This window comes from Cydia strobilella, chromosome Z (assembly GCF_947568885.1).
Source record: "Cydia strobilella chromosome Z, ilCydStro3.1, whole genome shotgun sequence".
In the NCBI taxonomy this organism is placed as follows: Eukaryota; Metazoa; Arthropoda; class Insecta; order Lepidoptera; family Tortricidae; genus Cydia; species Cydia strobilella.
This window is the reverse complement of record NC_086068.1, coordinates 20,400,839-20,416,399: the sequence shown is the minus strand read 5'-3', so window position 1 is coordinate 20,416,399 and position 15,561 is coordinate 20,400,839. Positions and strand designations below refer to the sequence as shown.

The 15,561-nt window shown below is 38.0% G+C and overlaps 1 protein-coding gene across 1 annotated transcript in view; it reads left to right on the top strand.

The window, feature by feature from the left end:
• The first annotated feature begins 5,930 nt into the window (after positions 1-5,930).
• Positions 5,931-15,561, top strand: part of LOC134755141 (probable cationic amino acid transporter) — a 107,871-nt gene continuing 98,240 nt past the window's right edge. Inside the window, exons 1-2 of the mRNA XM_063691618.1 lie at positions 5,931-6,192; positions 11,651-11,704. Coding sequence (XP_063547688.1) covers positions 11,697-11,704 — 8 coding nt within the window. The 5' untranslated portion in view covers positions 5,931-6,192; positions 11,651-11,696. The remainder of the gene's footprint in view (positions 6,193-11,650; positions 11,705-15,561) is intronic.

Genomic DNA, 15,561 nt, shown 5'->3' with positions numbered 1-15,561 from the left:
AAATACTTGTAAATATATAGGTAGAAAATTTTACTTTTACGGTGTTTCAGTTCTTCTTATAACAAATTAAGACGCTTATGATCTCGGACGATGTCCATGACTAATGCGGAAGGACTGAAGCATTTATTGAAGTCGACAATAGTAGCAAAACGCGAGCGGCGTAACTGAAACAACTTACTGTTAATAATTTTAAGAAATTTGTTCGCCACTAATTACAAGCAGTTTTCGCCATTTCAGATTAAAAATCTATGAGTGAAATAAATGTGGTAGTGCTGTTTGAGCAGATAGGAACAAACAAATACCACGGTACATCAACTGTAAGTCGTGACGCAGACGAACACTAATAATACCTGTTTATAGGCCCACAATTAGTATTAACTGATTCTTTACTCAGAACTGAACATGGGATAACGAAACCTGCAATTTTTGGACGTCAGTTTTAAACTATTACGTGTTAAAATTGGTGGTGAGTGGCAGCTATAATTTACCTACACAGGGTGGAAAGGTTTCTAGAACAAATAATTAATTTGTTTATTTACCTTTAATTCCGACGTTTCGACACTGGTTTCACTGGTGATGTCGACGCTGCACAGTTGTCCGCGACCCCATCGAGAGTATCGAGACAGCAACTACGCACTGGGGGCCTAGACAAGATGACAATCGTACATCCACAAACGGCAAACGAATAGAAACATGTATGTTGACGATATGGTACCAAAAGTCACGTGACTTTTCCATTATTTAAGTTTTTGATTTGAGTTTTCTATCAACGATTGTCATCTTGGCTAGGCCCCCAGGTTTTCGAGTGGACGTCTGGGCCCGTGTACGGAATTATTCCGCATACGGATGTGGCCGCACTGACCTTATACTATACATATACCTAACCCAAGAAATGTTTCTTTGAAGTTAACAGAATCAGAAAAGAACCTGTAACTCCTGTATGTAGTGAAACAAGTCGGAATGTTGTAGCATGTAGTACTTCTCCTTATTTGAATCAATTTTGTAATGGAACTGTTTACACCTTAAGGTTTCCTCATTTGCCAGATTAAAACTGTTGGCTATCGTGGCTTTTATAAAGATAACTCCAGGAAATATGTAAAAGAATATTTTTAGAAATTACTGTCGAGCAACGAAACAATGTTTTTAGACCATGTCTTTGTTTAAAATAACGTTATAGAGCAAAGTTTAAACTTATCTTTTCTGATTAGATTGGACAAAATGGGTGAAATAATTACTAGATTGTTGGAACTTGGATGACATTAACAAGCCGGTAGGTGGGGGAGAGAGCTTATTAATGAACTTGAAAGTTATAAACTGATTTAGTATGCAGTTTATAGTCCGACAAGAAATTGTAGACAATTATTGAGGGCGCCACTTCCTACGTAACTGTCACATTTTTAACGTAAATGCTTTAACATGTCAACAATTTAGTATGGAAGTTATTTCTTGTTCCATTTTATTTAATTTCTACTATTTTATGTCGCACAATAAGCTCTACCACGCCGGCACTTGTTTTCTATGTGCTGTCGCACTTGTAAGAGAAGTTAAAACATTCCGGGTATTATTTTGCCTGAAGTATCTATAGGTATAACACACACGAAACGGCGTTTGCCGGGTTTTTTAATCTACAGTCAATAGGTATTAAAAGTTGTATACAAAGAGGTTCAGTACAAAGTGTGCTTGTTTTCATTGCTCGTTAAGCCCCATTTAGACTGTTCCAGAACTTGCAGGCATGCGAACAGTCTATATGGGGCTTTAGTGTGTGATGTAAAGCTAACACACCCTAACATTCGCCACCTAACCTATGAGACATAGCCATAAACCCACAAAATTTACTAAGGAGGCGGCTGATATTAGACTAATGTTACCCACATCAAATGCTGATCATTAGTTATGACCAATGTAACTATCGTTTCTAAAATATAACTTATAGTTTGTAATACGTTTGTGTACCTAAGTTATTTTGTTATTCCATAATGCATATATGTAGATTCGCATCCGTTTTATTCCCGCTGTAACAGGGCATTTAATGTGGTATCTATTTGACTGTAGGAATTTTTGGTATCGTCAATTCGATTATCAACAATACATTCTTACGAACAATACGTTTATTTTATTGCACAGTATGTTTGCGTATCCTATCATTCACCTGACCCAACAAGGGCTTGAGATGACCAAATTACGTAAAGGCGGGCATTATTAGACGGTTTAGTGCGCAACATTATACCGAGCGGAGTCTGTCAGACTTAGCGTAAACTTAGCTCCCCACCCGACAGTTTTTATATAAGAAAACTATATCACAACACAACTTCATTTAAGGCGCTAGGCGCCGTTTTTGGCCAAACTGGTACTTAATAGAGCCTATTTCTTCTAAATGTGTCAACAAAAAATTATGAATCTTAATTTTTTTGTACAACAATTGTATGAAACCTTTGACTTTTTTCCAGAAATTTATAGTTTCTCCGTAAAAAAAATACGATAGGCCATTTTGCGGCTATCTTTGCGTAGGTATTTCTATTAAACGGCTTAATCGATTAATAGTACATTTCGATGCTAGTGCGGAAAGTATGTCATTAGTCCACGAGTACCGAGATCTCTTGCCACGAGTGAAGAATGACATATCCGCACGTGTATCGAACGACGTTTTTTAATACAGTTGCGAAAAAATAAGAAAAGCAGAAGTAAGGAATGGAATTAGAAACTTTTATATTATTAATTCTGTGACACTGACATCATTGACATTGAAGAGGTGTTTTTATAGCTTTTATTCGACTAGAATAGATTTTGTTATTATTATTGAACCGACTTCAATGAAAGTTTTTTTTTTTCAAATGAATGTTCTATAAGACAGAAACAATTGTAAATATTAAAACATTGTACTATTATTACCTAAATATCGTTATTTACGATTATTTGTGTATCGTATATTTATAAAAACAATATCGAATGTTGCCTTTGAAAACTTAAAACATTCTTACAGTAAGAAAATACGCCTCTTCTTTGACAGGCGTTCCGTTCCATTCAGACAACTTATTAAGAACGGTTTTTCAACATTAAAAAATAAACGTGTTATAATACTTATAATGATCTTATGTTATCATATCTTATAGTTTCGGGGGCCCTTACGGATACACTTCGACCCATAGGGATCTTTTGTGCAGTTACCCCCTAGGAAAGATCCGTCCGCTACTCAAGAGCCTTCCCCACCATCTCCATATGCCGGATGATGGACCTTATGGGTAGCTTTTTGAATTCCTTTGGTACCAGGTAGCCTGTTCCAAAGTCCTTCATTCTTTGTCTGGCGAGGGCGTGACATTCACACATAAGGTGTTCTATTGTATCTTCCTCTTCGCCACACATACGACAATCGGTGTTGTCAGCGTGCCCCATCTTGGCCAGGATTCCCTTGACCCCGTAATGGCCCGTAAACACCCCCGTTATTATTTGGAGTTGCCGTTTGCTAAGTTTCCAAAGCTTTTTGCTCCAACCAGAGTCTACCCCTTGTATAAAGAGCTTTGAGTGCTTTAGACTCGTCAGACTGTCCCATTCTTCCTGGTGTTTGGTCTTAGTAAGGTCTTTGATAGCCATTGTGATGGTTCCCTGTGAGAGCCCCACGAATGGTTCCGGACCTATAAGGTTGTTTGCAGATCCGGCTCTGGCAAGTTCATCTGCATTTTCATTGCCCATGAATCCCTCGTGCCCTGGGATCCACACCAGTTGCACTTTGTTTTGCCTTCCAAGCTTGTTCAGAGCTTGGATGCCATTGTATACCAGTCTAGAGTCCACTCTAGGCGCCTTAAGCGCTTTGAGTGCAGCTTGACTGTCGCTGAGAATATAGATATTCTTCCCTTGGGTTTGCCTAACACTTTTTGAGCAACTGTATTAAAAAATTATTTTTAAACTAACAAAAATGTTTTAACAGGTTAGCAAATACGAGGGGCACACCAAAATCATCGGAAATGAAGTAGTTTAGGCTTTGATGGGATAAAACCTTTTTTGTTACATGCATACTGGCCTCTTACAATCATTATGCCATTTGTACAATTTAGGAAAAAAATCATATAGTTATAGGAGTGTGTACTCTCTCTTCCGAAAATCGTTTTTTCCAGATCGCAATTTTTGCTATTCGCAATTTTTACAATTTTATTTTTTCTCAATAGCTTCCTTTCCCGAAAGCATTTCTAACCAATCGCATATTTTCCCATTAATTTTATTTTCCAGTAGCTTATTTTCCTGTTAAGTTTTCTAACCAGTCGCATATTTTCCCAATTTTTTACATAATTTTTTTATGTAATATTTTACTGGCTTCTTGGCAGGGGAACACTCCAGGACAACGACTCATTGCGGGTGGCAGTAGGGCTCCGCCTAGGCTGCGTTGTTTGTGTGCCTCATCTGCGGCTCCATGGTGGAGGCGAATGGCCATCACGTATTGAGTTGCTGTCGTTGTTTGGGAAGGTTTCCGCGTCACCACACTCAATGACGTCGTAAGGAGTTAGTATCCGCCAACATCCCCTGTGTCTTGGAGCCTCCGGATCTCTGCTGCGCCGATGGTAAAAGGCCGGACAATGACTTTGGTGCAGTGGCAGAGGGGAAAGTGCCTCTTATGGGGCGCGCGTTAGTACTTTCGCTGCCGCACACCTCGGCCGAAATGTGAGGGCGGCTGATGCCGCTGCAGACTTTGCCGCGGTCAAAAGCGGGATAAATATGCGGCCCTGGGCGGCGGGCGGTAATTATTATTTTGCACCCCTTGCGTTTGAAACAACTGGGTGTTGGCCCAGCACCTCGTTGAATGGCGATGGATGGATAGAAGTGGGACGTCTGACGCCCGCGCGTTTTCGGACCTGGTGCAAAGGTCCATCGCCATTCAACGAGGTAGGTAACGCGGCTAGTGTGATGGGTACCTTTGCGCCGGGGACAACACGGGGGCGACGTTTTGACGGCTTAAGCTAGTCCTTAAGTTCCAATTGTATTGTTATTTTTTTTTATACTTACATGCTTAAAAAACTAGTTTAAGCAATGAAGAAACCATACTTTCAATATTGAAATAAAAAAAAAATTTTTTTTGTGAATGTGGTCGGACTGCAAAAACTGCCAGGCTAAGCAGACCATACTTTATCAAGATTAAAATTCTGTCTATTCCCTGTCTGTATATTTTAGTGGTGCTCACAGACTTGAGCAAGCACATAGCGCATATTGAAACGCAGGAACAAAGAGTTAAACGCCTTGCGACAAGGCGGAAAGATTTGCCACTACAAGGCATCACAAAACTGAAAGTGGCCAAGCACTGTGCTGGTTACCAATCTGTCATGTTATTTAGTAAGTTACCTGCTGAGCTTAAGACAATAAACAATACCATCTTGTTTAAAAATAAATAAAATGCTTTTTTGGTAGAGAAGTGTTACTACACGGTAGAAGAATTTTTGACATAGGTAATTGGTATAAATTGACATTTATTATTATTATCATTATTCCATTAAGTACTTAGACATAATTTATTATTGTATGATATTTTGTAATGCTTTTAATGCTTTGTAAATATTAATTCTGTTTATTTTTAAGATAATTGTAAAAAAAAATTATTGTTAAGTAATGTCAAGAGTTTTTTGTATATTTTTATATTTCATACACAATTAATATTGTCCATGAATAAATAATGAAAATAATGATATATACATATATATATATATGTATATTTAGTTCAATACAGAAAAAGGGTATATACTTAGCAATGTTGATGATTCTTTGTCCATAGTTCGCATTCATTTTTGACAGCACTTGAAACACAAGCAACAAAGCTTTTGGTTTAGCGAATCGATCGGAGTAAGTTAGCGTAGGTCCACACCGGATATGAACACGTGAGTTGCAGGTAACATATCCGGCCTTCGTGGAACTGGACTACCGTTATACTTTCCATCGATCGCAAGGGCAAGGGTAGTGACAGATGAATTGTTAAAGGTTTCTCACATTTTGGCAATGGTGCGCGGTAGGCGGGCGCGGCGGCGTATTAGGGCGGCAAGTGAGAGGCGAGAGGTCGATAAGCAGTGTGGTGCGCTTAGTCGAGGAGGACGGTCGCGCGAGCGTAGGCCCTCCTCGCGCTACACGCGTTTTTCGCGCCTTCAGGAAACCACTCGCTGGCGACCGACAGCCGCCTGCTACAGACGCTACTCCACGACAACCCGCACTAACAACCAAGTAAGTATACTGAAACTGTAGTTTCGCTTCGTCACTCTGCAGGCAACCTGTAGGTTGTAAATCCTTAATTCACTGCACGGCCGAAAATACTTGTACGTCTGTCCGACTTTTTACGAAACTGCACGTTATATCTGTGACTTGACGGGTGACTCCTTCTTACAAATGCATTTAATTCATACAATGTATAGCTTTTGTTTTTGATACAAAATTACTTTTACTTGGTTAGTGTAATTATTGTTTGTGTGGACAGTTAAAACAAGAAGTGTGGAGTTATTTTAAGATTATTAACCTATTTTGGCAAACCTGACTGAATTTAATTAGTTAATACTAACCGAAATTAAATTAAATTTAATAATTTGCCAGGTTTGTCAAGAAATATATATTAATTCAATCAGTATATATTAGGTAAGTATAGTAAAATGCAATTAAATGTTGTATTAGTTACACTGGACTGACTACGAGTACCACAGCTCTCTGTACATATAGGTATGTTTATTACTCATATAAGTCATATACCTACTAATACAACGCTTGACTGATTATTGTCAGACTATTTCTTTGCAATAAAGTCCATTAACAAGGGTTAATAAACAATGGTAGACAAAAATAGTCGCACGTGGGTGAGTACTTTCGACACGTCCGAGGTAGACAAGGAGGTCATTCATTTACGTGGCTGACCTGGGCCACGGGCTGTGTTTGTAGTAATTGGTTGAGATTGGAGGTCAGAATTTATTAGACCAAAACTTTTTGGTTAAATTAGATAAGACAGTCAAATAATTCAGTAATACCAATAGATTTGTTAGAAGATGACAATAAAAACAAATATTGGCTACATAAGTTACGAATTTTTTATACATTATTAGACATAGCAGTATTATGGGCATTCATCATTCCCACAATTAATCATATTAGATATTTTTCCTTTTTTATTGTGGGACGTACCACATTATTACAATCTATAAATTGTATATACAGATGTCAATCACAATGAAAAAATCAAACGATGATCACACAACTGGTCAACGTGGGACCAGGGACCAGACAACCCTTTCCGCGATAAAACCCTTTCAATGGGCGACACTTAAACACGGCTAACACATTAAAAGACTTTCCCTTTTGAACTGCAAGCCCATTCATACCCCTACCTTTGACTAACCCTTACCGAAAAGCTAACCAAAAATAAGGCTAGCCCTTAATAAGGGTTACCCTTATCTTTAAGCGCTTTTTATAAAGGTTTCCCTTTGCGTGAAAGAGACAGGATTAGTATATATCTACGGTAGTGTATGAAAAGGAAAGAAAATACGTGCCTAGTCAAAGAACGCCGCCGTCGCCGCCGACGATCGCTCGGATTCGAAGTAATGTGTGCTTTATGAACAAGGTAGACGACTTAAATTAGCACGCTTATATGCTAAAAGTGAAGCCCTTTATAAGGCTAACCCTTATAAGCAATATGCAAGGTGTTGGTGAGCGGATGATAAGGGTTTTGTAAGGGTATTTGGGCTACCGATTACTCAAATGTGGTAGCTTTATATAAGGGTTTTTAAAAGCAAAATAAAGGGTTTCGTCTGGCAAAGTGTATGGTGAGTTAAGCCTTATGCAATACCCTTATAAAACCCCGATAAGGGATAGCGGGCCGGTCCCTGCGTGGGACTCGAACCCACATCCTTGGATTGCCGGTCCAATGCGTTACCAATTGCGCCAGCTGACCATCCGTCAATCAATGCGAATTTAATCATTGCAACTGTGACGACGTCACTAGCGACATCTGCATATTAAGGTTCACAACCTTGACCACCTCTGAGGACATGCGTTAGCGCATGACTTACCTCCCGACCACACAACATGGTTGTATTAAGCCGGCGCGAGAGATGGCGTTGTTATCAACTTAAATGTTAATATATACAATACAAATCATATTAGGTAATACTTATACAATAACAGTCACATAATTGCAATTTGTTCATTTTACGATGAATTACATATTATGATGAGTCACTCAAATTAATCGTTAATGAAAATACTCGGCGCTTATTTTACTTTTTCATTTTAATTTTTACGACAGAACGTGGCAACAGTAATTCCATTCAGGCAATTGAACAAAAACTTGTTCACATAAATATTTTTGTTTAACTATCTGTTTTATGTAATAGGTACGTAATACAATTTTGAATATTAAAGTAATAAAGATTTTGAATCTCCGAACTCAATTGAGTGGACGTATAAATTAGGGTTAAAAGTAAAATTGGAAAAGTAAAACGCACGCACGAAACCCGCACGCTAATAACTCGAACTACTTTTAGTATTTTGGGTTATTCCCCGCTGTAGTAACACTGGTAACAGTTGAGATTTTTTGTATTATTTGTTACCACTGCATACGCCTACGAAAAAACCCAGTAGGTAATTACTAATAAATAAATATTAGGGGACACCTTACACAGATCAACCTAATTGCCCCAAACTAAGCAAAGCTTGTACCTACTATGGGTGCTAGCCGCCGATATAGATAAATACATACTTATATAGATAAATACGTACGTAGAAAACACCCATGACTCAGGAACAAATATTTTGTGTTCATCACACAAATAAATGCCCTTACCGGGATTCGAACCCAGGACTATCGGCTTCACAGGCAGGGTCACTAGGTCACTACCCACTAGGCCAGACCGGTCGTCACTTAAGGATGACTCACGCTAGCCGGGGCAGGGGGCGCCGGGCCGGAGCGTACGGTGCATCGTTTTCTATGGAAAGCACCACGTGATCACCGATCACCCGTCATAGAAAACGACATGCCGGACGCCTCGGCCCGGGCCCGGCCCGGTCTAGCGTGAGGCATCCTTACTTACCACCAAAGTATTTTTAATATTTGTTATAATAAAAATACCTAGATAGGTATGCACAGGCTCTATGTTCAACAATAGTATTGTAATGTATTAAATATATTAATAACGGGTCACTCACGTGTTTTAAGTCGAAAACGCTCGACATGTTTCACTCCGTACCAAGCTCCTGATGACGCTCCTCGGTACAGAGTGAAACATGTCGAGCGTTTTCGACTTAAAACACGTGAGTGACCCGTTATTAATATATTTAATATGTCTATGTCTCACGGAAGTTTTGTTATTAGTATTGTAATGTTTGAAGGAAACGTTATATTTAGTATAACTTTATTTATTAGTGTTAGTGACTATGGAAGAGGTAGTCACTCCCCTGACGTACGGCATGTCTCTCAACACGATGAGTGAGGCGACTCTATACTCCATGGTGATGCGCTTGCTTTTTGTGTCCCGTCCCGCTTGTTAATGTTAACTCAGTAGCCATTCATCCTTAGGACTCATAACACAGGAACATAGTTCAACTCCTGGTTTAGATGTAGCGAGTCACACAGAGCGTGTGCTCGATTGGTCAGTGATGCCCTGATGCCACAACCGCGTTTAACTGTCTGGGATGATGGTACAAGCTCGCGTGTAAATAGCGGTCCGTGTGTGTGTCGGTTTCCTATAGACTGAGTGTCCTAGCATGCCACAACCTTTAACATTCAGTCTCACACTGAGGTCTCACATCATAGGAGTGACAGATAATATGTCAAAAATACTCAATAACTAGGTACTCTGTGAAAACTATCTTCACCCCGCACAGGAAAATTGCACAATTTCTGCGGTCGCCTAAAGACAATTGTTGTTGTATTATAAATACAAATAGTTGAGTGTATTATAAATACACACACTCAAACTGACCCAGATCAATCTCTCCAAACTAAGCAAAGCGTGAAAGTTCCTAGAAAATTCTAGAAAATTTTCATTCATATTGAAAATAGAAAATTTTAATCCTCCTATAAAAATGTTAGAAATTTTCAAATTAATCCACTTTGTAAACTGTCACCACACCAGCTTAGGTATATACGTCTCACTGCTGGGCACATACCTTCTCTTATCACGATCGGTAATAGGTGCTTAAAAATCGTTAATAACTTCACAGCCATTATTATGGGTCGGCAATAGCAACAATCGACTCAGTAACTTAAAAAAATATTTTTTACATCATAATCCTTTATTTAGGTACAGGTAACTTAGTAATTACCTTTTATACACATAATATTAGCATATAAAAATGGAAAAGTATATTTGAGGGCATCCTGTATACTTAAAAACTATGGTTGATTCTAAAATTGCCTTAAGGGGGTCGTTTTCCAAATTGTATTTCTGTTTGTTTAGGTTAATGGTAATTTTAAGTTGTTTACATTTTACTTTGTAGGTACTTATTGTTCAAACATGAAATGACGGCATGGGAAGCATCATTGTGTAAATTGTCCCATCATAGGTGGTATCTGGTGACCGAAGAGCTGGCGGCTTCCTCGCACAACGTATCAGCATTGCGATTTCAGCGAGGAAATGCCGCCAGCATCCTTGGTACTATGCCTCAAGGACCTATTTTAGATTTAAGCTAGTTATTAATTTCGTTTACGTAGTACCACTGTATATATCTTGTATGTAAATAAAGAGTTTTCTTCTTCGGTAGGTAGTTGTTTTTATGTATTGATTTTGACAGGTGTGTATTTGATGAATACAGATCTAAATTTTAAACTAGACGATATTTATTATCACTTCACATATAAAACTTTAAATACTTTGTGGTAAATAACTCGTGGTCCGAGATCGAGTAATTTTTTGTCGAAAAATTTCAAAGCCAATCAACATCACACGTGAAGCCTTGACTTTAGATTCAGATTCAGATTTTTTATTTACTAGGGCTGTCCTGCAGACTAACCACCAAAAGATGACGTGATTGTCCACAATTTGCGAATTATCACCATCGTTTCCAAAACTCAAACATTTTCTTAGACATGTTGATATTTACGCATGCAACAAAAATATGACGTCCAAATCGAAATATATTTACACTCAACAGTAGACACTTCATCAAAAATGTGTAAAGAAAGACTGTAAAATATTGCAATATCTTGTATTCACATACGTACTGTGTCAAATGTCAGTAGATTCGTAATGTAAAGTAACAGTAAAGTAACTTAGAGGGCGCAGCGGATGGAATGTTTATTGTTAAAAAGATTAGAAATTAAATTGGTGTCCTTAATCCAGATGGAAAACGAAATCATAAAGTCAACGAACGACGACAACGATTTTGGTTTTTTTTTATCTTTTAACGAAGTTGCAAATTGCTAGCTTAAAATAAAACTTGAACCCCATACAAACTTTGGACCCTCATTTCATCCCCTTAGGGGATGAGTTTTGAAAAACCCCTTCTTAGTGGAAACTAACGTTATAAAAACTACCTATTGTGAAAAATTCAGCTCTCTAGGTCCAACGGTTTGGGCTGGGCGTTGATTTAAGTGAGTCAGTCAGTCAGGACTTTTACGTTTATATATATAGATTAGTAAAAGAGTAAGTAGTAGGTAATTACTAATTAGTTTTGATACAGCTAATGTTTGTGTTTTTGACAGGTGGTGGCAACGTCGATGTAGGTCACAGGGGACTGCAGCCGGCACAATGCAGAGGTACTTAAATATAATTAACTTCTTTATATCACTTACTACTTTAACGGTAGGGACATGTACTCGTATTATCAATTCATTAAAGCTTCCGAAAAATGTATACAATTTTGAGAACAACGAAACACCTCCAGTAAGATTGTTATGTTGTGTGTAAGGATAATCCTTAGATATTTTATTAGGAATACGATGTGTAGCCGCCGTGCAGGTCTCGACGACTCAAATAAAAAGACTTCGATTTGAAGTGAACTGATATAATCTTCAATACTGGTTACAAAGGTACAGTTGCCCAAAACGGTTAAAAGGTGTAGAAGTGGTGGTTATGGTATGGAGGCTGATGAGAGTGATTTAGCGAAATTGAACAGTAAAAAGGTGGTTTAAATTTAGGTGCCTCTAATTGGCCGCGATAATACAAATGATGTGGAGCGCTCCTATTGGTGCTTTAAAAAAGCGTCCGCATACTAACCGAGCCCGACGGCTGCGTTTAGCTACTGCTAAGAATATTTTATATAAATAATAAGTTGCGTTCGCAACACGATGTGTGCACTCAGATTCCCGGCCCAAAGGTATCGATGCCAAATAAAATTATACGACCCTTATATTTAGTCTGTTTAAAAAAGAATGCTCGTCTTGCTGCCGCCGGCCTATGCAGATATGCTGTGGAGATTAAATTTGCGTTTCATTTTTTATTGTTGCATTGTTGAATAATAGGGTTACTGTAGAACTTAGATTGGGGTCAAAATGATCATCTCCACTAATTTTAATTTAAAATGCCAAATCTAAGTCTCGTGTTTTATTTTTATTATATTGCAATCTATTTTACAAAATAAATTGCAATATAAGAAAAATAAAAGTATCTGATATACCAGTCTTGTTTTATATAAACGTGATATAAACGCATAAACGTAGACGACGGTGCTGATATGACGTCGCCACAAGCGGCCGGCAGCAGTCGGGAGACTTATTCAGAAACTGATATTATTATACTCTAGAGCGTAGTAACATAAACGAGTGCTACGCCACGCGGTAATATTGGTATCATATTTCTAGTGTATGTATACGCCTCCGGCAAGCGGCCGTTGGCCATTCAACAGGCTGGTGCAGAGTCGTTGCCTGATGTGTGTTAGCATCACAAAGCTAGTTTAGGCGAACACTGAATTGCAAACTCTCTAACGGGATTAATTCTCCCGTGAAAGCTCTAAAGCTTTCAAGGGAGAATTAATCCCGTTCCGCAAGCAAGGCAGGTAAAAGGCTTTTAGTAGCCTTTTACCTGCCTTGCTTTCAGATAGTGGTGTTACTACTTACTAGCAGACCCCGTGATCAGTTGTTAAATTTTAATGAAATGCCAGGGTGGCACACTCCTCCACCCTGTGAGTAAGATTCGGCAAGCTATTGGGTAAAAGTACGCATGTGGGGTAATTGTTCGCATCAAGAAAATTTCAATGGAATTGTCAATAAAATAAAGTTTAACGAATATTTATGAAATTGTCTGATCAATATCCACGTACTAATTTAAGAATATTAAATAACTTAAATTAAATAACAAAACTTTATTTAAGATATTTAATAGTGCTTGATTATTGAATCAAAGCCTGATTTAAATGAACTATAAATAAACTATTTAAATAAACTATTTCTTGGGAGGCGCACATCAATGAACTGTGTGGAAGGCTAGGGCGCGCGTGCTTTGCATTGCGACGGTTAGCGAGCACAGCCGGAAAGGGCGCAGTGCGAGAGTGCTATTTTGCGACGGTGCACTCGCTCTTGACGTACGGCGTTGAGCTATGGGGACGTGCCTCCGACTGGAAACGTGCGTTCTCTATGCAGAAGCGCGCCGTCCGCGCGATGGCCGGCAAGGCGGCCGATGCACCGGCACGAGACATCTTCCGCGATCTCAAGATTCTACCCCTACCGTGCCTATTTATTAACCAAGTAGCAATATTCATGCGCGAAAACCTAGCTATGTTTAAGTGCAGAGGTATTAACATCAATTACATACAACCTCCGCAGTAATAGGCACCATAATAGGCTAGTCACCGAAGCACACAGACTTGCCAATTCAGAGCGGTCCGTGTACATTTTAGGCCCCTCGATTTACAACCGCCTGCTTGACACTGTAAGAAATGCAACTTCCATCGCGGCGTTTAAAGCTAGACTAAAAAAGTGGCTGTCGCAAGAATTATTTTATAATTATCAAGATTTTTTTGGATAACCTATAATTTTGTAAATGCAATTAATTTATATACTTAATATTGTATAAATGTTATTAATATTGTGATATTTAAAATGTTGACGTGTAACTCTGTTATTAATAATAAATTTCATTTCATTTCATTTCATTTCATTTCATTTCATTTCATTTCATTTCATTTCATTTCATTTCATTATAGAGGCCATAATTATACATCAATAATTAAAATTATACGCTACTATTATGTAATTTCTGGGTATTTGGCTGTATTCCGTCTTTTGGCCGACTGATATAAAGGATGTTGCCTCAGATCTCATTTATATAAAAAAAACAAGTGTTTCCTGATCCAAAAGGCGTTTTATTCGGTTAAAGAATTCCTGGAAGGCTAATGAAGGTTAAATGGAAGGCTAGTGTTATTTTTCGACTTCCTAAATTAATGAATAAAATTTATCCTAACGTATTGGAACCGGGTTTAGCTATTTTATTGTGAATTTAATTATTATTCTTTTTCCAATGTTTACAATGATACCTACTTAATTTTAATTGTATATATTTCTGGCATACCTATTGTGTAATATTAAATGTAAATTACGCAACTATGACAATGTATGTTCAATATAAATAAAGGATATGATATGATATTCTGCAATTACAAAAATTATTAAACAAGATTAAACTTAATTGGAAATACAGTTAATGATAACTGAACAGGTACTACTTTTTATAATGAAATCTAATCGTAAATCATTGTTAATAATTGATTTCATTGTTGCAATACAAAGCCATAACAAACTTTGAATACCTATCTATAAACATCTACAAGTTATTTTACATCATTGAAGAAGTTTGTGCAGCGACATATAATTAGGAATTAAACGAACTTACCTGTAAGTGAACTTCGATTCTAATTATATGAGCTTCACAAACTTCGAAATGATGATCCCTCCCGCCCAGTACCCGCGTTGTCCTGGGACAACCAGGGATTCTAACAGTGTAAATCCCTGTCAAAGTTTAAGATATTATTGGCTTTGCTGAGTTGTGGGCCAAGCTGTTATATCTGGTGGTATGTTCACTGCCAGCGCGAGCTACGTGTGAAGCTGTTAACACGTGTTTTCCGCTTTGTAGCGACAAGCGCCTAAGAATAGAGAATCCGCCTAGCGGGTCACTGGTAGTGAAAGTGTTATGACTTGGCTTGTACTCTAAACTAAATGAGGTGGCACTGACAGATGTCTTAGGAGGGAAGTAGGAAGTGTACGTTCAGAAATCTGATCCAGTGTGAATTCTCGTTGATTTTTTATTTATTTTTAATCTGAATTATTGCTCTAAAAGTCATGATCAAAGGCACGCTGATAGCGCCTACTACAGGTACAATGAACTTTGAAATCCATATTGGTAATCAGCAAAATAATTAAACGAATGGTCCTTACCCATATGTCCACTCCTTATATCGAGATATTTACTTTTATTTAATATTGCACGAACTGAATAATATAAACGTAGTCTTACTGACTGGTCCATCTATATAATTTGCAAACACTTTTCCCCAACAAAAATAATAAATAAATTGTTAATGGTTTTTTAATGCAACATGTGGAGGACATCAAATCCTGCTAAAGGGGCCCACTGACTATCAGTCCGCCGGACGATATCGGCCTATAAGTTAGAACTAAAA